The sequence below is a fragment of the Emys orbicularis genome, chromosome 11 (assembly GCF_028017835.1).
Source record: "Emys orbicularis isolate rEmyOrb1 chromosome 11, rEmyOrb1.hap1, whole genome shotgun sequence".
NCBI classification, from domain to species: Eukaryota; Metazoa; Chordata; order Testudines; family Emydidae; genus Emys; species Emys orbicularis.
The window spans coordinates 78,346,691-78,372,610 of record NC_088693.1 but is presented as its reverse complement, the minus strand read 5'-3'; the positions used below and the strand labels follow the sequence as shown (position 1 = coordinate 78,372,610).

The 25,920-nt window shown below is 43.2% G+C and overlaps 1 protein-coding gene across 1 annotated transcript in view; it reads left to right on the top strand.

Moving 5' to 3' along the window:
• The window catches only part of PCNT (pericentrin), a 251,434-nt gene that overhangs the window by 22,922 nt on the left and 202,592 nt on the right, over window positions 1-25,920 (top strand). Inside the window, exons 2-3 of the mRNA XM_065413237.1 lie at window positions 3,837-4,043; window positions 23,538-23,588. Coding sequence (XP_065269309.1) covers window positions 3,837-4,043; window positions 23,538-23,588 — 258 coding nt within the window. The remainder of the gene's footprint in view (window positions 1-3,836; window positions 4,044-23,537; window positions 23,589-25,920) is intronic.

Genomic DNA, 25,920 nt, shown 5'->3' with positions numbered 1-25,920 from the left:
GCTCATGAAATTCGCTCCCTCCCGCAATGTGATGAGGAAATATACAACAGCTTTCTGCCCCGAGTTGATTCCACACACACTGGTTTTAGACAAAGCAAAACCAAGTTTATTAACTACAAAAGATAGATTTGAAGTGATTATAAGGGATAGCAAACAGATCAAAGCAGATTACTTAGCAAATAAACAAACCACGCACACTAAGCTTAATATACTACATAGATTGGATATGAATAGTAAATTCTTACCCTAAATGATGATGCAAGCAGGCTGCAGGCTCTTAAGGGGCGAGCTGCACTAACTTACAGATTGGAATCCCCAGGTGTTTCATTCACAGGCTAAAAATCCCTTCAGCCTGAGTCCAGCACTTACCCCCAGTTCAGTCTTTGTTCCTCAGGTGTTTCCAGGAGTCTCTTTGGGCAGGGAGTCCGTGAACAACCCCGATGATGTCACTCCACCGCCTTATATAGCTTTTGCATATAGCGGGAACCCTTTGTTTCAAAGCTTGGTTCCCATGCCAGTCAGTGGGAAAACACTGGTATCCCAAGATGGCGTCCAGTGCCAGGTGACCTGGTCACATGTGGCTGTAGTGTCATAGCAGCCATGAGTCAGAGGCAGTTTGTAGTGTCCTCAGGAAGGGTCCCCTTTCCCCCAAGAGGGAGATAAGCTTCTTCTAAGGCCTATTGTTTTCCTAATAGCTCATTAACCTGAATGGGCCCTTCCCAGCCAGCCATCTAGACTGAGTGCATTCTTCCTAGTGGGCGTTCCCCATGTGTAAACACATTTGTAATAGATATAGACAATATTCCTAACTTCAGATACAACAATGATACATGCATACAAATAGGATAATTATATTCAGTAAATCATAACCTTTTCAATGATATCTTACATGACCTATCTTGCATAAAATACATCATAGTTATGCCATAATCATATCATCATATCATATCTTTATGAAGAATATGGGGTGCAGTGTCACAGTCTTGGGTAATGTGTTTAAAGTATTGTGAATATTAACAAAAATAGGTTTTTTACATTCATTATTTTATGCCACAAGGTACACAAAAATAAATTTTACATACACTGCATTCTCTGCTTCCCCACAGCAACACTCACTACTTTTAACCATTAGGAATCCAGGACAATTCCTCCTCAGTCACTAGGAGTCTGTCATCACTAGCCTAAAGTTCCAACTTTCTCCCTCAGAATGCCCTCTCTCTCTTCTCCTCCTCCACTATGGTCAAAACCAAACAAAGCTTCAGCCACCCAAAGACCCAACAAATTATGAGGGTCTTTTAGAGTCCATAAAACCTGCACCCAACAAATATCAGGTTTGGTCTACACTTAAAACTTACATTAGCAAAGCTGTGTCAGTCATGGGTGTGGAAAAAAACACCCCGACCAATATAGTTATGCCAACAGAACTCCCAGAGTAGACGCGACTATGCTGACAGAGTGCTTCCATCGGCATAGCTAAAGTCATTCAGGAGGTGATGTTCCTACACTGGCAGAAAAACTCCGGTTGGTATATGCTGCATCTACGCTATGGGGCTATGCTGACATAGTTGTGCATTCGTAGGCTCTCTTGTGTAGACATCTTTTCCTGTGCCTTATGTAGTCACTTGGAGCTCAAGTATAGCCACTGGTGTTTGTGTGGTATTTTTTTAATAAAATACATTTAAACTGGTGGACCAAGTTACAATTTTGATAATGAGCAGTGCATGTGGCTCTCCCACTGATGTAAATGTGAGATTTGCACAAAGATCAGGAGTCAAAGTCAAATATAATCTTTGTGCGGTAGCTAAACTTTTAATATTTAAGTACTTTATTGTCTTATTCAACCTCACTTTGAGATCATTTCCCCACCGTTAGAACTACCACTCTTTGTGCCTTTTGATTCTCTTTTCTGGCCCTCCTGTTTCTCTCTCCTCTTTCTTTGCCTTTCCCTCTCCCTGCAGCAACCCCTAGTTCCATTACTCTTTTACTCTGTAGGCTTCCCTCTGCCCCCTTCCCCATTCTGTCTGCTGAATTAATCAGCAATGCAGTAGCTATTGTTGGTATGCAACGCAGCATCATTAGGGTCTAGTGTTAACACTAAATTGTGAAGAATGGTGTTTGCATCTCAGGCCTTGTCTACACTGCTGGGATAAGTCGACTAAGTTACGCTACTCCAGCTACGATAATGTAGCTGGAGTTGATGTAGCTGAGGTTGACTTACTGCAGTGTCTACACCAGGCTGCGTTGATGAGAGACACTCTCCCATCAATTTACCTTACTCCTCTCGTTCTAATGTAGTACTGAAGTCGAGCGGAGAGCACTCTGCGGTCGATTTAGCGGGTCTTCACTAATCTGCTAAATCGACTCCTGCTGCATTGATCGCAGCAGCGTCGATCCTCGGTAAGTGCAGACATGGCCTCAGTTACAACTAGTTTTTAGGGCTGTGTTTCTGCTGACTCAGGAAGACAACACTGCATCTGTTAATCTTCCCATTTGATCTAAGAAATATAGGTGCTAGAAACTTTAAGATTTCACTCTTTAAAAAAAAAAAAAAAAAAAAAAAAAAAAAAGAGATTCTGACCAATCTTAACATATCAAGTGGCCTGCATAAACACTTCAAGAGTAGGGAGGTGTTTGGTATTCCTTCTTTAGCAAAGGGACATGGTCTTAAGCACTTTAAACAGATCATCTAGTATAGAACAGGTATGCAATTGCACAGCTGCTGTTAGGTAATCTATCATTACACAAGTTGCTGTAGATATGAAAAATAAGGAATTAGTTTATTTCAGAAAATTCTAAAGGTAAATACACTTCCCGAAACAAGTGAAATGAAAAGTGCAATCTTGCTTCTTTCAGTAGAGTTTTACCACAGCAAAAACAAACTATTTCAGGTATTGATTTTTGTATAGATTGCATGCAGTAGTTCTACATTCTCAGATTTCTACATCCTATTATGATTTTGAATATATTTTCTTATATAATGATAAAGGTATTTTACCTGTATGGTTGATAACCTATGGCTGTAACCTTGGTGACGGGTTTTCCCTATTAGAAGAATGTCTGCTCTTATGCTGTGAGTGAGATGTTGGTTGGAATTGCTACCTACATACAGTGCTAGAGTTTAAAATACTGTAATCCTCTTTAAGCTGTTTAAGGTACTGAGGAAAGATGGGTAGTAGATTTTGATGGGTGACATTATTTGGAAATCCCAAGGGCTTCATTGGGCTGTGTTAGTTTGATAAAGTAGAGCATCTGATTCTTCAACAGAAGAAATTAAAATGACTTGCCTTAATTAAATTTCTATTTATGTACCTCAGTCTGCTTTCTGTCTGGGAAGTTTTGCTATATATTCTCTTGTTGGGAGGGGAAGGGCAAGAAGACTCACCTTTTTCAGTTCTAGTCTTTGTATTTGCTGTGGCTAAGATATTTTAAGATATTTTTCTAAGAGGCTATGTTTCTTTCTGTAGGACTCTCAGAGAGCCTTCAAGACTGTCTCATTTTTATTGGTTCTAATATTTGGACAACACTTAGTCTCTTACTAATTTATCTGGCTGTAACTCTGGATTGTTTCAACATGAAAAGTATCAATTAGGAAAGTATTAGTAAAAATTTGTTTCTTTTCTTGAAATGAGTCTAACTTGTGTTTTTGTCAATTATGCTGCTGCCTAGATAGAAACTAAATGTGCAGTAAGTAGGAAGATAAAGCAGGTTCTGACAAAACATGCACGTCTACAGAGATCAAGAGATTCTTTGTTATCCATGAGTGTGTTACTCTTGTGGTCTTGTTATCTTTTCCTCACTTACCTCTCCCTTTATCTCTTTCAATCTTTCCTGCACAGCTTGCTCACTTCAGACAGCGAAAAACAAAAAGTGACAACACGCAGTCGCAGAAAAAGGCGGCGAAGAGGAAGGGCTCGTCTGACCACATGCAAAACATTCCAAAGGAAGAGTGCGTGATAGTGGCCCAGGATTCTGATGTTCTTACAGACCTTAATATAAGTATAGAGAGTAAGACTGAAGAGACAGAGACAAGATCTGAGAGTAAGGTAAGTCTTACTGTTCACCATGTTTCATCTAAATCTGTCTGCAACTAACAGATCCTTTTTTGAGCTCCCATGTATGTGGATGCCATGCATGGTGTGTCTGTGCCCTCTATACAGAAGTTTGGAAAGCTTTTCTCTAGCAGTGTTCACTAGGGCTTCGACATGCACCCTATATGCACTTCCCTCACCCAAGAGCATAAAAGGTGGACCGATCTTGGCCACCAGCCAGTTCCTGCTGACTGCCCTGAGAGAAAGCTTAAAGCTCTTAATGTCCCTACTTCTTACTTACATAATTTTGTAATAATTAGTCTTAGGTTTATTAGTCTTGTTTTGTTGCCCCTTGGTTTACAAAAAAGTAGTTTGTAGGTAATCAGTAGTTGTACTGGGCTTTGGCTATTTGCGTCACCCATCCTCACTGGGCATCAGAGCTTGTCGGTTGTGTGGAAGAATTATTCTGTTGGAAGGTGGACATGATGTGTGCTTATATTGTTTCAGGGAGAGGCATGTAACTTCTAAGTGTGCTATTTGTAAGGTATTAAAAAACACACACACAAATCTAGAGTCCGGGCTCAAGATTTACCTCATAGAGAAATCCATGAGAGCAGCTTCTAACTTAGAGATTCTGAGAGTGGGGACCACAGCCCCTTCCTGCTCGAGCCATGCCTTGAGAGCTCTGGAGGTAAGAGAAATCCCTCATAGCCATCAAGGTGCAAAGAGGCCTCTCAAATCTGACAGGAACTTGCCACTTCAGAAGAAGGTCCCAGTGGAACAGTCAAAGACCCCTTTTGCCTGTGGGAGAAAATTCAGTACCAAGAGGATGCCTGAATCCCTGGTACTTCATAAGAAGCAAGCACCAAAGTACTCTGGTGGCATGGAGGCCACATTCAGTAATGCTGGCTGTTGAATTGATACCAGTCCAGAGAGCTTCTTCTGCACTTACTTTACTTTGGGTGCCACACAATTGGTACTGGAGATCAGAAACACCCCCATACATCAAAATGCTTGGTACCGGGGATTTGGCATCCAAAGAAATCAGCGCCACAGACTTCAGATCCTCACTCAGTTCTCAGGGCACTATCTGAGTCATCTTTTACAAACCCTAAGGAGATCATGATTCTACAAGAGCCAGAATCTTCTCTTTTTTACATGTGTTTCCTACCTTCGTTTCCCAAAAATCTCCAGTGCAATAGGAGCCCAGGCTACCATTATGAAAATCTAATTCTGGCCTGCTGCTACAGATGTCGGTAAGCTTTCTTCCCCTAGACAGATAGTTGCACCTTCTGAGTAGTCCCTGGGTTAGAGGACTTTTGGTCATCTTCATCAGCGGAATCTTGCCTGGAGCCTTCCCCAATATCTGCTAAGGGCTCTAAACATCATAAGAATGTTTCTTCCTGGACTACACTGTTAGGAGTTCACCGCATGATACTCCGTTACCTGTGTGGATGTCAGTACCTTGGAATGCTATGCCTTATCCATATGGATATCAATCCTGGCCTATTAGCCATGTTGGTACAATCCAAGTCAACAATTTTCCCTTCTCTTTCCACTTCAGGAGGTAGATGTCCTCAGAGAGAGTTTTTCTTTGCCTTCTCCTCCTGAAGTCTACAGTATTGGGTACACAGCGACCTCTTTTTGAAGAAGAGGAAGAGTAGATTCAGGATGAACCTTTTGTAGCTTGACAGTTTTCATTATCGTCTGATGACGCTGTGGTATCTTGTTCCTATGGCAGTAGATGACTTCAAGACTTCTGAAGAATGGTTAAAGAGGATGGCAGAAACATTAGAAATTCCTCTGGAAATACTGCAGGAAAAGTTATATAAACTTTTTGATATCCTGCAGCCTTCTACCAAAAATAGGATAGCCTTATCCATTAATGGGGCATTCTTGAGCCAGCTAACAAACTGAGGGCAACACAGGCTTTTATAACAGTAACTTCTAAGTGGGCTGATTGGAAATATCAAGCCTCTCATAGGTATTTGAGTATTTTTATACTTGTCTGGCTCCATTGCTATTGGTAGTCACTGTGGTAAATGAAAAATCCAGGCAGGCTTTGAGATCTACCTGAGGCAGGGGGAGAGAACACCAAAAAAGCCCTGGATCTCTTCGGGACAAAGATTTACTCTGCTTCTCTTCAGGTCAGATTTTCGATTTATCAAGCCATGCTGGCTAATTATAACTACATCCGGTGGGATAAAGTGGCAGAATTTCAGGATAAACTCTTAATTCTGCAGGAAGAAGAATTTACTTCCATTTGCTCTGAAGGAATATTGATTAGAAAAACATCTCCACAAGCAGCATTAGACTCCAGCTAATGCAGGAACACGATCAGTGGCAAGTGGAATTGTCATGAGAAGTGTGTCACAGTTCAGGGCAACTGCACCTGTATTCCCCTTCTGTAGTCCAGCAAGGGTACGCACACTAGGCCCCACGCTCCTCAGCTATCACCTCTGTGATGCATGACCAGAAAGGGTTAAGCATCTTGCAGGATAGATGACTCAAATTCAACCCTTAAAAACATATGGGGAGATAATGTTTGTGTTTTTGTGTAGGTACATATATATTGGTAAAAATCAACAAAACAGTCCCTGTCTATGCTGTATTCTCTTAATTCAGAGATCAAAATAACATCTTAACATTTAAATGAACTGTAAACACAGGATGTTGCTGTATTCATCTCTCTTTGAAATGTATATCAAATCATCTGCGAATGGTGGAAAAACAGGCAATTGCCTTGTGTTAATCGGTGTGAATAATTACTGGCTATGCTTAGGAAATGGGTCCACTTCAAAGTCCACATGAGTACTTGTTCTTCGACTAAGGACTCTGACCTGTCAAAGAAGGCCTGGAATTGAATAAAAGACCTTTGGGTCCCAATCCTTTTTATCTCAGACTTGCTTGAGGTTTCATGCAGGGGAAGCCTAAGGCACAAGGACTGAGATCCCAATTCTGACTGGACCACCCTGAAATATAAACATTGGACTATAAGATTTGAACTATTTCTGAAAGAACTATTTGCATCTACAAAGCTCACCATCTCTGCTATGAATCTGAATCTCAAGATTGACTCATGTCTGTATGTATACTGTTCTCTTAAACAATTCTATCTCCCTTTTTTAATACATTTTCGTTTAGTAAATAAGAATGGGCTGTAAGAGTGTATTTGGGAAAGGTCTGGAATATTCATTAACCTGTAGGTAATGTGTCCAATCCTTTGGGATTGGTAGAACCTTTTTTATATGATTAAGATTTTCAGAAATCCTCATCATACCTGACTTCGGTGTCTAGGTGGAGGCCTGAGGCTGGGTTACTTTAAGGGAACTGTAGTGTTCTGAGTATCCAGTGAGGTATAATAGAAGCTGTTTGTGCTGGGTTGGTAAATCTAAGTATTGGAATATCCACCAGCTTTGGGGATTGTCTGCCCCATTCTTTGCAGTTCACCCTAACTGAGTGACCTCAACTGGCTCCCCTGGGTCTCTGGTCACAACCTCTCTTTGGGTAGAGACCCACAACTCTCCTGTCTGACTGGGTTTTTTCCAGGCTGCATAATTCCCTGCACACACTGTGAATTCCCAGCAAGTTGAAATGCCCAAACAGTCCTGCTTTACTTTTCTCTTCAGACGTTATAAATAGCGTGATTTTCCACAGTTAGAAGTTACCACATAGCTCTTTCTAAGCAAGCACATTTATTCTTAAGGTGAAAGCACTACAGAAAAATATGTATTAAACAAGAAAAAACTTACATGCTAATAAGCTTACCAGACACCACCACAATTCCAACAAGGGCTGTGGCAGATGATCAGGTCTTCAAACCTCACCAGGGTTTATTTTTTCTTGTCACAAGTTCATAACAGCTGTTAGCACAGAACAAGCACATGCATGAATAGGTCATGCTCTTCCAACCTTAGAATCATAGAATTATAGAATATCAGGGTTGGAAGGGACCTCAGGAAGTCATCTAGTTCAACCCCCTGCTCAAAGCAGGACCTAATCCCCAACTAAATCATCCCAGCCAGGGCTTTGACAAGCCTGACCTTAAAAACCTCTAAGGAAGGAGATTCCACCACCTCCCTAGGTAACCCATTCCAGTGCTTCACCTCCCTCCTAGTGAAAAAGTTTTTCCTAATATCCAACCTAAACCTCCCCCCACTGCAACTTGAGACCATTATTCCTTGTTCTGTCATCTGGTACCACTGAGAACAGCCGAGCTCCCTCTTCTTTGGAACCCCCTTTCAGGTTCCCAGGAAGGGTTGGCGCCTTCCTTGGAGAGAAGGTACTGTCTGTTTTCTAGATCATAAAAACAAGCCCTGAGTCAGTTTAAATTTAGGCTGTTTATCTCAAAGTCCTTTCTTTGTCTGTTGTTTCTCTAGAGAATCCAGTTTGAACCAGTATATGCAAGCGTCTCCAGGTGTACCACCTCTTGGGAGGTGTGACAACCTGAGTGAATTTGCCTAATCATCCTCCACTGCTCTTAGTTCCTGGAGGGCTGTAGTCTCCCTTTCCCAGGGAGTAACACATAATCCATGGCTCACAATCGTACATACATAAACATAATTCAGTAAGATTTATCCAGGAAATTTTCATATATGTCACAAAAAGATTTTTGGCTCTCCTTATGGGGCCTGGCTAGAAAGGTCCAGCCTATAATACATGACCTTCCTTTTGACAATCAAGATCTTTTTAGTGCTAAAATGGATGATACATATTCTTTAAAGGATTTAAGACCCACATTAAGATTGTTGGGCCTCTATGCTCTGCCCTTCAGAAGAAAGCAGTATAGATCTCACGTATCTATCAAACAGAGGTCTCAACCTTCCACTTATAGCTGTGTTCCTTCAGAGACCTTTTGATCAGGGTAGATGGAGATCAAGACTCTAGAAGAGGAAAGTGTCAAATTAATCCAGTATCTCAGCACATCCTGGTTATGCTCAAAAGAAACAATTTTGCTGCTGTGGTGGAGGATATGGATCCAGTCTACATTGACCTATACCCTTTCTTCTCCTGTTTTGGCTTTTCAAGGAGGCTTAGGCTAGAATAACTACAGACCAATGGGGCCCTTCAGATCATCCAGCATTGTTACACCATACAATTCCAGACCATTCCCCCTCCCTCCCCCTACCTTTTCAGAGGCTGATATCTTGCAGCAAGAGAGAGACTGACACTACAGTATATGATAGTCAGTTCTTCCTGAATAGAGGTTTATTCTCCATGATTTCTGATTCCAAAAAAGAAGGGGGGGTTGGAGACTTATTCTGGACCTCAGGCTACTCGATGCTTACATTCATTGCATGAAATTTTGCATGATAACTCTTCCATTATACCCTCCCTAGATCACATGGACTGGATCAGTACTCTCAATTCAAAATACTTTCATGTACAGAGTCATAAAGCATACAGAAAATGTCTTAATTTTGTGATAGCAGGCAAACATTATCAGTTCAGAGTTCTCCCATTTGGCCTATCAACAGCACCTCAAGTCTTCATGAATTACCTGTCCATTGTTGCTGCTTATCTTTGTCGTTAGGGCATACATGCATATCCTTACCTTGATGATTGGCTAATTTAGGGAACTTCAGTGAATCAAGTTTATAGGATCAGTTTGGTTAGTCCTGTGTCTTTCTCAGAGTTGGGTCTAATTGTCAGCTTAAAGAAAGTAAATCTGGTTCCATCCCAGTTAGTTGGATTCATTGGAGCTGTTCTGGACTCCAAAGCAGCAAGAGCTTTATGTCCTCAGGAGAGAGTTCTAAGTATCTGCCAATTAATTAACCGCTCTGAGTGCTGAGAATCCTATAAGAGTCTACCTAAAACTGTTAGGCCACATGGTATCTTGTGCTTCTGTGTGTGCCCGCAAGGGGGGCCGTGATACCGGCGAAAGAATGACACTCAGTGCCTGAGAGTAAAAAGCAAGGCTTTACTGAAGGAAGAACTTACACTCCAAGCTGCGCGGGGAGTCCCTGAGGCGCACGGAGGAGCTGCTGGGGATTCTGACCGTCCGGGACAGCTGGCCAGGCAGGACTCCACTGAAGAGAGTCCGCTGCAATGCTATATCCCCCCCGCGCTTATCTCAAGGTTACATGGGGTCAACAGCTGGCTACATTCATTGATCATGCGTATTATATAAGCTGACTTGTTTACAGACAAAAACACGCTGAACTATACTAAACTACATTTTGGCAGGATCTGCCGGACAAGGTTCATTGCACGGCCTTCAACTGCAGAGCCTGCATCTTCCGCTCGCATTCAGTCACATACTCGGTCCGCCACCTAGCTCCTCGCCAAGCTTCCGCAACCTTTCCCCTACACTGAGCCAGCCTTCATCAGGCTTAGAATGAGGCCTCTTCAGTCTTGGAGCAAATTGGTGTCTCAGTCAATTCTGTGAGGGTGGAAAAAAGAGTAAAGTTATTTCGGTAAGTTCTAATGTCTCTTCAGTGGTGGTTGAACCCGAGCGATGTGTACCAGGGAATTCTGTTTCAAAGTCCAAATCCACCAAGATTCTGACGATCCCGAAAGGGGTGAGGGCGATAACCTAGACCAATTTCAGACACACAGTATTTGGTTGTTAAAAGACACCTTGAGTCATATAAATGTCTTGATGTTAACAGTGATTCGCTTAGCATGCAAGTCTTTTCTTCCATTACGCAAGGTTCTGTCAGTATAAGTGTTGGCAGTGAATTCCACAGTGATATATTCTATAAATAGGCAAGATGGGGGACAAGATCAGATTCTCTTTGCCAGGAAGCCATAATGCAGTGGGAATCACATAATCAGCATAGCACTTCGTATTGCAGGACAGGTCAATGTTCTGGTGGATTATTTAAGCAGAAAGCACATGTCATCCCACAAATCAACTAGGATTCTTTGAGGGGGATCAACATGTGGACAAAGGTGATAGTTGATCTAGTGTACTTACATTTTCAGAAAGCCTTTGACAAGGCCCCTCACCAAAGGCTCTTAAGCAGAGTAAGCTGTTGTGGTATAAGAGAGAAAGTCCTCTCCTGGATCAGTAACTGGTTAAAAGATAGGAAACAAAGGGTAGGAATAAATGGTCAGTTTTCAGAATGGAGAGATGTAAATAGTGGTGTCCCTCAGGGTCTGTACTGGGACCAGTGCTGTTCAATGTATTCATAAATGATCTGGAAAAAGGGGTAAACAGTGAGCTGGCAAAATTTGCAGATGATGCAAAACTACTCAAGATAGTTAAGTACCAGGATGATTGTGAAGAGTTACAAAGGGATGTCACAAAACTGGGTGACTGGGCAACAAATGGCAGATGAAATTCAATGTTGATAAATGCAAAGTAATGCACACTGGAAAACATAATCCCAAGAATACATATAAAATGATGGGGTCTAAATTAGCTGTTACCACTCAAGAAAGATCTTGGAGTCATTGTGGATAGTTCTCTGAAAACATTCACTCAATGTGCAGCAGCAGTCAAAAAAGCGAACAGAATGTTGGGAATCATTAAGAAAGGGATAGATAATAAGACAGAAAATATCATATTGCCTCTCTATAAATCCTGGTATACCCACATCTTGAATACTGCCTGCAGATGTGGTTACCCCATCTCAAAAAAGATATATTGGAATTGGGAAAGGTTCAGAAAAGGGCAACAAAAATGATTAGGGGTATGGAACGGCTTCCGTATGAGGAGAGAGTGATAAAATTGGGACTTTTCAGCTTGGAAAAGAGATGACTATGGGGGGATATGATAGAGGTCTCTAAAATGATTACTGGCATGGAGAAAATGAATAAGGAAGTGTTATTTACTCATAACACAAGAGCTAGGGGGTCACTAAATGAAATTGAGGCAGCAGGTTTAGAACTAACAAAAGGAAGTATTTCTTCACACAATGCACAGTCAACCCGTGGAACTCCTTGCCAGAGGATACTGAGAAGGCCAAGACTGTAACAGGGTTCAAAAAAGAACTGGATGGAGGATAGGTTCATCAATGGCTATTAGCCAGGATGGGCAGGGATGCAAAACTATGCTCTGAAGTGTCCCTAGCCTCTGTTGCCAGAAGCTGGGAAAGAGTGAAGGAGGATGAATCATATGATGATTACCTGTCTATTCATTCCCTCTGGGGCACCTGGCATTGGCTGCTGTTGGAAGACAGGATGCTGAGTAGATGGACCATTGGTCTAACCTAGTATGGCTGTTCTTATGTTCTTAAATGGTCACTGAAGAATATGATCCTTCATTGGGTTTTCCAAGAATGGATTTCCCCACAAATAGACTTTTTTTTACTCCTGGTGGAATTCTGTACCAAAAAATTAAAAATTCTACACATCGGAGATTTTCGGTAGCAATGCTCGGTCAGGGCATGCATGCGAAGTAGTTGTCTCACAGTGCCATTGGCTCCTCATGTAACGCGTGCACGACTCGACCCTTCAGTTCCTTCTCGGCCGTCCTCGGCTGCAGACGGAGCTCAGTGGCAGTGTTGCTGCTTTGTTTTTTCTCTCTATAGAAAGCGTTGAGTTTAATTGTAGTTTAGTAAATTTTGTTTAATTAGCGTCTTGGGGTTTTTTTGGTAAAGAAAACTAAGTTAGAGATAAACCCTTTCCCTGTTGTGAAACTTTAACGGACACAATGCCTGGCTCGCCCGGGTTTAAATGATGTGACTCTTGCCTTGAGGCGATGCCTGTGTCAGATGGCCAGTCATCGTGTGTCTGTCTGTTTGGGCGAGACCCACGTCCCTCAGAAAAGTGCCCATTGCAGTAATTTTAAAGCCAGGGTAAGGCGTGACAGAGATTTCCTCCATTAAAATCATCTTTTGGTGAAGTCCCTTCAGCCTACTCCTCAGGGACAAAAATCAACATCAGCAGATGGTTCCTCGAACAAAACCTGTGCTAATGGGAGTGCTCAGTTTTCCAAATAAATAAATTTAATAAATTAAGGCGACTAATTAGGGAAGTGGATTGGACTAACATATTTATTGACCTAAAGGCGGAAGGCGCCTGGGATTATTTCAAGTTGAAGTTGCAGGAGCTGTCGGAGGCCTGTATCCCGAGAAAGGGAAAACGGTTCGTAGGCAGGAGATTTAGACCGAGCTGGATGAACGAGCGTCTCAGAGGGGTGATTAAGAAAAAACAGAAAGCGTACAAAGAGTGGAAGAGGGGAGGGATCAGCAAAGAAACCTACCTTATTGAGGTCAGAGCATGTAGAGATGGAGTGAGAAAGGCCAAAAGCCGTGTAGAGTTGGACCTTGTAAGGGGAATTAAAACCAATAGTAAGAGGTTTTATAGCCATATAAATCGGAAGAAAACAAAGAAAGAAGAAGTGGGACCGCTGAAGACTGTAGATGGAGTGGAGATTAAGGATAATCTAGGCATGGCACAATATCTAAACGAATATTTTGCATCGGTCTTTAATGAGGTTAATGAAGGGTTTTGGAATAGAGGCAGCGTGACAGAGGGGAATAAAGGAGGGGGGGTTGACATTACCGTATCCGAGGTAGAAGCCAAACTCGAACAGCTTAACGGGACTAAATCGGGCGGACTGGATGATCTTCATCCGAGAATATTAAAGGAACTGGCGCGAGAAATTCCAAGCCCGTTAGTGATAATTTTTAATGAATCTGTAAACTCGGGGGTGGTACCGTTGGACTGGAGAATAGCTAATGTGGTTCCTACTTTCAAGAAGGGGAAAAAAAGTGACCCGGGTAACTAAAGGACTGTTAGTTTAACATCTGTAATATGCAAGGTCTTGGAAAAAATGTTGAAGGAGAAAGTAGTTAAGGACCTTGAGGTCAATGGCAATTGGGACAAATTACAACATGGTTTTATGAAAGGCAGATCGTGCCAAACCAACCTGATCTCCTTCTTTGAGAAAGTAACAGATTTTTTAGATAAAGGAAATGCGGTGGATCTAATATACCTCGATTTCAGTAAAGCGTTTGATACGGTACCGCATGAGGAATTATTGGTTAAATTGGAAAAGATGGGGATCGATATGAAAATCCAGAGGTGGATAAAGAACTGGTTAAAGGGGAGACTGCAGCGGGTCGTACTGAAAGGTGAACTGTCAGGATGGAGGGAGGTTACTAGTGGAGTTCCTCAAGGTTCGGTTTTGGGTCCGATTTTATTTAATCTATTTATTGCTGACCTCGGAACCAAATGTAGAAGTGGGCTGATAAAGTTTGCGGATGACACAAAGTTGGGAGGTATTGCCAATTCGGAGAAGGATCGGGATATCCTGCAGGGAGACTTGAATGACCTTGTAAACTGGAGTAATAGTAATAGGATGAAATTTAATAGTGAGAAGTGTAAGGTGATGCATTTAGGGATGACTAACAAGAATTTTAGTTATAAGCTGGGGACGCATCGGTTGGAAGTAACGGAGGAGGAGAAGGACCTCGGAGTCCTGGTTGATCGCAGGATGACTATGAGTCGGCAATGTGACGTGGCCGTGAAAAAAGCTAATGCGGTCTTGGAATGCATTAGGCGAGGTATTTCTAGAAGGGATAAGGAGGTGGTGCTTCCGTTATACAAGGCAGTGGTGAGACCTCATTTGGAGTACTGTGTGCAGTTCTGGTCTCCCATGTTTAAAAAGGATGAACTCAAACTGGAACGGGTACAGAGAAGGGCCACTAGGATGATCCAAGGAATGGAAAACCTGTCGTATGAAAGGAGACTCGAGGAGCTCGGTTTGTTTACCCTAACCAAAAGGAGGCTGAGGGGGGATATGATTGCTCTCTTTAAATATATCAGAGGGATAAATACCAGGGAGGGAGAGGAATTATTTCAGCTCAGTACTAATGTGGACACGAGAACAAATGGATATAAACTGGCCGTCGGGAAGTTTAGGCTTGAAATTAGACGACGGTTTCTAACTGTCAGAGGGGTGAAGTTCTGGAACAGCCTTCCGAGAGAAACGGTGGGGGCGAAAGACCTCTCTGGCTTTAAGATTAAGCTTGATAAGTTTATGGAGGGGATGGTTTGATGGGATAACGTGATTTTAGTCAATAGGTCAATAACGTGCCATCGCTGGTAATTCGTATCAATGGTCAATGTGGGTCTGGCTGGAGAATCTTGCCCGCATGCTCGGGGTTCTGCTGATCGCCATATTTGGGGTCAGGAAGGAATTTTCCTCCAGGGTAGATTGGCAGAGGCCCTGGAGGTTTTTTGCCTTCCTCCACAGCATGGGGCAGGGGTCGCTTGCTGGAGGATTCTCTGTGACTTGAAGTCTTTAAATCATGATTTGGGGACTTCAACAGCTGAGTCAAGGGAGAGAATTATTCCAGGAGTGGGTGGGTCAGCTTTTGTGGCCTGCATCATGCGGGAGGTCAGACTAGATGATCATAATGGTCCCTTCTGACCTTAAAGTCTATGAGTCTAAATCATCCAGGAAGCGAGCTGCGACCTCCCCAGATAGGGACACTCAGAGAAAAAGGAGGTCACCAACGAGGTCGCTCTCCTCTGTGCCGAGCTCGAGTAGAGTGAGCACCTTTGAGGCTCCGTGCATCTCTGGCACCATCCCTCTGTGGACTTCTGCTGAGCCCCGCCGCTCTGTAGCGGAGTCGAGACGGTCCTCGTTCACAGCACCGACCACCTGGGTGTGGGAGTCGGCCCAGATATCTCTACAGCAGACAATGCCACCCCCACCGGCACCGACCCAGTCGTCAGCACCAACTGACAGGCCGAGAACGGCACTGACAGTCTTGACAAAGGCATCAACTGCATCTACACCAGCAGTACTGCCACCACAGAAACAAGCGGCTTCACAACAGTTTCTACAGCACAAGGATATAGCGATCACCTTGGTGCCACAGTCACCCTTACTTGGTACTGAGGGATCTCCAGGCCAAATAACTGAGCAGTTATCCATTTCCCTGCTCCCCAGCCCATCTCCAGTGATGCAGAGGAGGAAGTACATGGGAGCCGCTTCTCTTCCCAACATTCTTCACCCACGGGACAAAGATTACCATGGGAAGCTGCTAGGACCAAATCTCGCCAACCTCGCGAGATGCAGCAAGGGTACGGGCAACCCTGGATGTGTCCCCATGTAGTGGCCCCCCAGGACCTCTGGGCGGCGTATAGGACTCAATACACTAGGCCTTTGACCCTAGCTCGAAGGGAAATTCGTTCTCCACCTTCCCCAAACAGGGAGATGTCAGAAGCACCAGAGGACATGGGAGATAAGGAGGAAGAAGGTTCAGACCATGCACACACTTCTCTGGCTCACAACTCATTGTCCTCCCCTGACGAGGCAGTCATACCACTGTCTCCAAGCACAATGGATGATCTGAAACAATTTCAGGAATTACTTAAAAGAGTAGCTGCCAGCCAAGACATCCCCGTAGAAGAGGCGCAAGAAAACCAACACAAGCTACTGCAAATCTTACAGACATTCACTACCTCCAAAATCGCTCTACCAATCAGTGATGCCATAATGGAACCAGCAGAGAATATCTGGCAGACCCCCACCTTGATACCACCTACCAGCAAAGGGGCTGACAGAAAGTATTTCGTCCCAGCTAAGGTGATGAAACTTTCTCTTCTCTCATCCACAACCCAATTCCCTAGTTGTGTAAGCCACCAATCGTCGCAGCAAACAACCTCAATTCCGGTCCACTCCACAAGACAAAGACACAAACGTTTAGACCTTCTCGGTAGAAAGTATACTTATCAGCTACTCTCCAATTTAGGGTAGCCAATTACTTGGCCCTTCTAGCCAAGTACAATTTCGATAATTACGGTAAGCTTCAAGAATTCCTTGAGGCACTACTGGAGGAGAAACGTTCCCAACTCAACGGTATCATGACAGATGGGCACCTAATTTCCCGTACAGCCCTTCAGGCCTCAATGGACATAGTGGACATTGCTGCGAGAACAGCTACAGCTGTAATAATGCTCAGGGCCTCGTGGTTGCAGTCGTCTGGGATCCCAAAGGAGCTCCACCTCAAGGTGGAGGATCTACCTTTCGATCGGGAGAAACTTTTCTCCACAAAAACTAACTATGTTCTTCACTCGATGAAGGACTCTTGGGCCACTCTACGCACTTTAGGCATATACACGCCACCAAACAAACAATGTCGGTATCAACCATACCAAAAGGGCAGCGACACCTCTTTCCATCACCCACAACAATGGCATTTTGATGAGAACAGAAATAAGCAATGCTCACAAAGACGTAAGGCTCCCCAAACTCAGTCCTCGTCTTCGCAACCATCTACCACCAAGCCACAGTTTTGAAGTCTCGATCGAGGGTATGAATGACCTCCCCCACAATACAGAGCTGCTAGGTACTTCTACCCAACCCTTTGGCCACTGTCTGCGCCCATTCTACTATGCCTGGGCAGCAATAACAATGGACCAATGAGTTTATAAGATCGGGTTATGCCATCCCTTTCCTCTCCCTTTCCCCTTCCCTGTCCCTCTTCAGGGACCTTTCTCACGAGCACCTTTTACAACAGGAAGTGAACCATCTTCTAAAATTGGGTGCCGTGGAACAAGTTCCAACTCAATACAAGGGGAAGAACTTTTACTCCCATTATTTTCTCACCAAAAAGGAAAATGGTGGATGGAGACACTTCTTAGACCTTCGGAAGCTCACACTGGCCACAATCATCGCAGCACTAGAGAAGGGGGACTGGTTTTCAGCCCTTTACCTCCAAGATGCTTATTTTCATATTAACATGCACCCGGCTCACAGGCGATTTCAAAGATTCACAATGGGCCTCAATCACTATCAGTACAGAGTACTATCTTCTAGCCTTTCCACTGCTCCTTGAGTTTTTTTCAAACCCTCACGGTAGTGGCGGCCCACTTATGGAGTAAAGGAATGATGATCTTTCCGTACCTAGACGACTGTCTACTAAAAGGTACAACTCAGGAAGAAGTGACAAACATGGTGGAGACCATCACGCTTTTCCAGTCACTGGGATTACGAATAAACTTATAGAAATCTACACTGACCCCAGTTCAACACCTGGAATTCATCAGAGCCTATCTCAATTCCACCCGGGCCAGAGCTCTGTTGCCTGATCGCAGGTTCAGAACACTAATCAACCTCATCTCAACAGTCACTGGCAACCCTCAAATGTCCGCCAGAACCTGCCTACAATTATTAGGTCATATGGTGGCTACGACCTTCGTTGTGAGACATGCGAGACTGCATATGCGTTGCCTAAAGGGCTGGCTGAGCACAGAGTACACTCCTAGCGCAAACAGACGAAACAAAAGGGTGACAGTACCTCCCAAAGTCATTGCATCACTACAGTGATGGATGATACCAGAAAACAACTGCACAGGGATCCCCTTCCAGCAGGATCCCCCATCACTAATAATCACAACCAATGCGTCATTGATAAGATGGGGAGCACACTTGGACCAGCACACCACACAAGGCAAGCGTTCGGCGACGGAAACCCTGCTCCACATCAATCTCCTGGAGCTCCGAGTGGTATGCAATGCATTCAGGCACTTCCCTCCGATCATACGAAACGAATCAATCCGCATACTGACCAACAACATAGCATGTAGTTTTATATCAATCACCAAGGAGGAGCTCGCTCCCATTCACTCTGCACTGAGGCCATGAAATTTTGGAACTGGTGCATTCACCACAACATAAGCATCTCGGCATCTTATCTCCCGGGGTGCCAGAATAAGATGGCGGACACACTAAGCAGATATTTCTCCCAGGAACATGAATGGGAAATACACAACAGTGTCCTCCAAGCAATATTTCAGGAACGGGGTTGTCCCTCAGTAGACGATTTGCATCAGCAATGAACCACAAGTGCCCACTTTTCTGTTCCAGGGTGGGACTACCACCCCAGTCTCTAGGGGATGTCTTCCTCATCACGTGGGACACAGCACTCGTACGCATTCCTACCGATACCTCTAATCCCATGAGTCATTCACAAGATACGGAACATCAGGGCCCCATATCATACTGATTGTTCCAACGTGGCCCAGACAGGCTTGGTTCCCTTACCTGATGTGCTTAGCAGTTTGTGGTCCATGAATTCTCCCCTTGAGGGTGGATTTCCTCTCACAGAACAAAGGCCAGACTCTCCACCCAAATCCAGAGAAACTTCACCTCAAAGCATGGCTCCTACATGGTTCTAACACAGTGAATTAGCCTGTTCAGAAAGAGTGAAACAGGTATTATTAAATAGCAGGAGATCCACCACTTGCCATAACTACCTCCAAAAATGGAAGAGATTCTCACTATGATGCCAACAAAAAAAATTAACTGTAGTCATGGCACCTCTACCAATCATACTAGACTACATACTGGAATTCAAAGAATCGGGTTTATCCATAAGCCCAATCAAAGTACACCTAATGGCTGTTAGAGCCTTTCACCACAAGGTGGAGGGAGAGTCACTCTTCGCTCACCCAACAACTAGGTGCTTTCTTATTGGTATACAGAACATGTACTTGGACGTCAGACAACCTACACCCCCATGGGACTTGAATCTTGTACTCAAATGCCTCACCAGAGCACCTTTTGAACCATTGATGACTTGTTCACTCCTTCATATGTCTATGAAAGTCGTGGTTTTGGTTGTGATCACCTCAGCTACAAGCGTCAGTGAAATCGGGATATTTATGGCTGAGCCCCCTTACACTGTGTTCACTAAAGACAAGTTCATGTTGCTGCCACACCCAAAATTTTTATCTAGACTAGCGACATCTTTCCATGTAAACCAAACCATACACCTACCCATATTTTACCCCAAACCACATGGGTATTCACAAGGGGCCATCCTACATTCATTCAATGTCAGATGAGCCATAGCGTTCTATTAAGACAGAACCAAACCCTTCCAGAAATCTCCAAGACTGTTTATTTCCACAACAGAATGCTCCAAGGGCTGTGCAGTATCGACCCAGAGACTATCTAAATGGATCTCTACTTGTATCCAACTTTGCTATTGGCTATACAAGGAACCTCCACTAGGCTCTGATCCCATTCTACCTGTGCCCTGTCTACATCTATAGCCTTTCTGAACAATGTTCCTCTAATAGATATATGCAGGGCTGCCACATGGGCATCAGAGCAAAACACTATGCCATCACTCAGTGTTTTTTGTCAGATGCTATACTAGGCCTTGCTGTGCTCTCAGCCGTGACACATGCAACTCCGAAGCCCCTGCCGTCCACAGTGGGGCACTGCTCTACAGACACCTAAAGTGTACCAATCTGGGAGGGGTTGCAAGTGCTTTGGAGGATAGGATTAAAATTCAAAATGATCTGGACAAATTGGAGAAATCGTCTGAAGTAAATAGGATGAAATTCAATAAGGACAAATGCAAAGTAATCCACTTACGAAGGAACAATCAGTTGCACACATACAAAATGGGAAATGCCTGCCTAGGAAGGAGTACTGTGGAAAGGGATCTGGGGATCATAGTGGATCACAGGCTAAATATGAGTCAACAGTGTAATGCTGTTGCAAAAAAAGCAAACATAATTCTGGGATGTATTAGCAGGAGTATTGTAAGCAAAACATGAGAAGTAATTCTTCCGCTCTACCCGCGCTGATTAGGCCTCAGCTGGAGTATTGTGTCAAGTTCCGGGCGCCACATTTCAGGAAAGATGTGCACAAATTGGAAAAAGTCCAGAGAAGAGCAACAAAATGATTAAAGGTTTAGAAAACATGACCTATGAGGGAAGATTGAAAAAATTGGGTTTGTTTTGTCTGGAGAAGAGAAGACTGAGAGGGGACGTGATAACAGTTTTCAAGTACATAAAAGGTTGTTACAAGGAGGAGGGAGAAAAATTGTTCTTCTTAACCTCTGAGGATAGGACAAGAAGCAATGGGCTTAAATTGCAGCAAGGGCGGTTTAGGTTGGACATTAGAGAGAACTTCCTAACTGTTAGAGTGGTTAAGCACTGGAATAAATTGCCTAGGGAGATTGTGGAATCTCCATCATTGGGGATTTTTAACAGCAGGTTGGACAAACACCTGTCAGGGATGGTCTAGATAATACTTAGTCCTGCCTTGAGTGCAGGGGACTGGACTAAATGACCTCTCAAGGTCTCTTCCAGTCCTATGATTTATGATTTCTATGAAACTGGAGCACCCACAGAGACACTACTCGAAGAAGAAGTTACGCACCTTGTGCAGTAACGATGGTTCTTCGACATGTTTCCCTGGGGGTGCTCCACTAACCACCCTCTTCCCCTCTACTTTGGAGTTAATTCATCGAGCTCTGAGGTAGAGAAGGAACTGAAGGGTCAGGTCGTGTGCGCACTACATGAGGCACCAACAGCACCGCGAGACAACTACTGCGCACACACACCCCGACCGAGGACTGCTACCGAAAATCTCTGCTCTGTGGCGCAGTGACTCACTGACACCTAAAGTGGAGCATCCACAGGGGGACACATCTCGAAGAACCATCATTTCTGCAAAAGGTGAGTAACTTCTTCCTTCCCCTTCCCACTGGCCTTGTCTTCTATTTGCGAGCTGGGCTCTGCTACAGTGACCCCTAGTGGAGGCCAACATCGCTGCATCCCATTTTTGTGGGTGGGGGGAAAAAGGAAATTCTGCTCACCCAAAATTAATTTCTGCAAAATTCTGCATTACGCAGTGGCGCAGAATTCCCCCAGGAGTAAAAATTTTTTGTAACCAGGGGCAACAGAAAGTTTTCCCCTTTTCTGTTTTCTGGGAGAGATGAGTTGAGGATCTCTGGAGGATCCCTTTCTGATTCCATGGACAATGCATCTGCTGTATGCTTTTATACCATTTCCACTAATTCTGAGAGTATTAAGAAAAGTGATAAAAGACAGAGCTTGAGTCATCCTCATAACTTCAGTATGGCCTCGCCAGTTCAGGTTTTCAGATCTACAGAAGTTTTAAAGGAACCAACTCAGGGGTGGCCAACCTGAGCCTGAGAAGGAGCCAGAATTTACCAATGTACATTGCCAAAGAGACACCGTAATACGTCAGCAGACCCCCATCAGCTCTCCCCACGCTCCCAGTGCCTCCCGCCCACTAGCAGTCCTGCTGATCAGAGCCTCCCCCTCCCTCCCCACACCTCCCGATCAGCTGTTTCGTGGTGGAGTTTCATCTTGCGTGAAAAGAAGAGGATGTGTTCCTACTTGCTTTTTTATTCCACTCATTCTGGATTATCTTTTATATTTAAAACAGTCAGGTTTCTCTTTAAGCTCCATTAAAGTACAGTTTTGGCTTGCCACCCAGCAATTGCAGGTTCTTCACCCCCCCGCCCCCGAATGTTAACAGATTCCTAAAAGGTTTAAATGTCATGTTTTTCCCCAATTAGAAAAGTACCTCATTCATGGGACATGGATTTAGTTCTTTCAGCTTTAATGGAACCTTAAATTCTCCACAAATTCCACAAATACCCCCGTCATTGCCCGCCACCTGCCTAAGTGTCCCCTCCTTCCTATGCCACTGCTGTACCAGCGGGTCCCCCGTATACATCCTTTCGGTATCCACTGCCCTTTTCAAGAACACAGCCCCGGCGTATACCGGGGGCCCGCTGTACACCCACACTGTTGAGGTTTGAGTTATTTGCAAACACTGCCTGTGTCTGGATTCAACTATATAGCATTCTGGATACAAACTTAATCCTTTCTCCCCTTCCCCCCCCCCGTAGTGAAGATAAGCCCAGTATTTTCATCCTCATTGCTGAGGATTTACGAAGTTGGTAGAAAGGGTTCTAAGATGTTTGGACTGAGAGAGAAATACTCTCCAGTGTTCTTGTAATTTAAGTTTAGTGCCAATCTAGGAATGTTTTCTGTAGTGTTCGTGTAAGCATTTTTTTTACTTAACCATTTGTTAAATATTTTTTCTTGCTATCCAACTTGCATTAAAATAGTCTGGTTTTTAAGGCAAAGGTATTGGATTTGGGGCATCTGGAGAGGCCAAAATTTCCATGGCTGCTCTAGGGAGGAGGTGGAAGCTGGAAAGTGACTAGACGTAGGGTCACAAACAGAGATGGCTCTGATCTTTCTTTTCTAAACAGTACCATGGTGGTCCTTGTGAGCTTAATTGTGGATATTGTGTGAGAGCTGTATGTTTTATAGGGCACCAGGTTTTGTTAAGTGGGTGTATCAGCAAAGGTTTATATTTTCTTAAATATATCTTAGGGCTTCTGGTGTATTTGTTAAATTCTCTATTTTATCTCACCACTTCGCTTTGCTGACTAATCTTTTTTGGTAAATTTGCAAGCCATGATGGGAGAAAGTACAGTCTTGTCTCTCAGTCATGAGTTTTAACATATTTTTGAGCTTGAATTTGCAATAGAATTTAAAACCTCTACATCGTTTTATCGTATGTGTTTGCATCTGAATCTGTTAACTTTTACCGAGGTATATGAATGTAATCATTGTCTAACTGGCTGCTCAGCAGTGGAGAATTTACTAAGTTATATAGGTTTGAGAACCTGCCAATTTGTCTAACTTTTTGGCTTTCATATTTAGTAAGTAGATTTATGAAGGCTCTTCAAAAACCTTTTCTTTATATATTTTAAAAACATACGTGACTTACTTTGTGGTATCTCTTTTTTTTCTTGTTAGGCTGATGTTGACCTTTCTAACCCAGACTTGGTGGATGATTGTGCTTCTGAAGTAAGTGTTGAACAAATGTTCTTTGTATGCCCTGGTGTGCTCATGAGAGAGGAGCATTATGGCTACAAGATTATTAAAGTGCTATAAATGAGATACTCATTAAACATTTGTTAGGACACGATTAAAATAATTCAATCATGCTAGTGTTCTTGTAGTCTAGATTCTGTAGGCAGTTGCATTGTACAGTTAACAAATCAAGTTGACAGTTGAAACCAGTAATTCTCTGGAACTTACAGAGCTTGCTCATGGGAAATTGAATAAACATTTTTACTAGATAAAGGTATCAGACTCTTAATTTAAAAAAAAAACACCTTAAGAATATAAATAATAATCCTCTTTGAAGTGAAGCAATATACAGAAACCCATCTCTTGCCCGAGAACTCCAATGAATGAGCTTCATTATTCTAAGGGCTTCAATATAGCAGATTCCTACTCTACAACAAACAACTTGCAGATGACTGGAAACTATTTTTTGTATAGCTAATTGAAAATTAAAGAGATAAGGTTGGTGAGGTAATATCTTTTATTGGACCAACTTCTGTTGGTGAAAGAGACAAGCTTTCAAGCTTGCACAGAGCACTTCTTCAGGCCTGGGAAAGGTACTCGGAGTGTCCCAGCTAACTACAAGTGTAGAACAGATAGAGTTTAACATATTGTAAAAGACCATTCTCGGTGAAATTGGCAGTTAATGCCTCTCCAGTAGTAGGACAATGGAGGGTTAGTAGGTTACAGATTGTTGTAATGAGCCATAAATCCAGAGTCTTTATTAAGTCCATGATTTTTGGTATCTAGCAGAGTTGTGAATTTAAGTTCACAGGCTCATCTTTTGAAGGTGTTGTGCAGGTTTTCTTTGATGACAAGGATTGAGAAGTCAGCTATGGAATTATTGTTTTGTGGAAAGTATTCACCTGAGAGTGATATGGTGTATTTTTGTCTTTTCATTTTTCTGTGTGAGTTCATTTGAGAGTGTAATGATGGTCTGGTTTAGTTAACATAAGAACATAAGAACATAAGAGAGGCCGTACTGGGTCGGACCAAAGGTCCATCTAGCCCAGTATCTGTCTACCGACAGTGGCCAATGCCAGGTGCCCCAGAGGGAGTGAACCTAACAGGCAATGATCAAGTGATCTCTCTCCTGCCATCCATCTCCATCCTCTGACGAACAGAGGCTAGGGACACCATTCTTACCCATCCTGGCTAATAGCCATTTATGGACTTAGCCACCATGAATTTATCCAGTCCCCTTTTAAACATTGTTATAGTCCTAGCCTTCACAACCTCCTCAGGTAAGGAGTTCCACAAGTTGACTGTGCGCTGCGTGAAGAAGAACTTCCTTTTATTTGTTTTAAACCTGCTGCCTATTAATTTCTTTTGGTGACCCCTAGTTCTTGTATTATGGGAATAAGTAAATAACTTTTCCTTATCCACTTTCTCAACATCACTCATGATTTTATATACCTCTATCATGTCCCCCCTTAGTCTTCTCTTTTCCAAACTGAAGAGTCCTAGCCTCTTTAATCTTTCCTCATATGGGACCCTCTCTAAACCCTTAATCATTTTAGTTGCTCTTTCCTGAACCTTTTCTAGTGCTAGAATATCTTTTTTGAGGTGAGGAGACCACATCTGTACACAGTATTCGAGATGTGGGCGAACCATGGATTTATATAAGGGCAATAATATATTCTCAGTCTTATTCTCTATCCCCTTTTTAATGATTCCTAACATCCTGTTTGCTTTTTTGACCGCCTCTGCACACTGCGTGGACATCTTTAGAGAACTATCCACGATGACGCCAAGATCTTTTTCCTGACTCGTTGTAGCTAAATTAGCCCCCATCATGTTGTATGTATAGTTGGGGTTATTTTTTCCAATGTGCATTACTTTACATTTATCCACATTAAATTTCATTTGCCATTTTGTTGCCCAATCACTTAGTTTTGTGAGATCTTTTTGAAGTTCTTCACAATCTGCTTTGGTCTTAACTATCTTGAGTAGTTTAGTATCATCTGCAAACTTTGCCACCTCACTGTTTACCCCTTTCTCCAGATCATTTATGAATAAATTGAATAGGATAGGTCCTAGGACTGACCCTTGGGGAACACCACTAGTTACCCTTCTCCATTCTGAGAATTTACCATTAATTCCTACCCTTTGTTCCCTGTCCTTTAACCAGTTCTCAATCCATGAAAGGACCTTCCCTTTTATCCCATGACAGCTTAATTTACGTAAGAGCCTTTGGTGAGGGACCTTGTCAAAGGCTTTCTGGAAATCTAAGTACACTATGTCCACCGGATCCCCCTTGTCCACATGTTTGTTGACCCCTTCAAAGAAC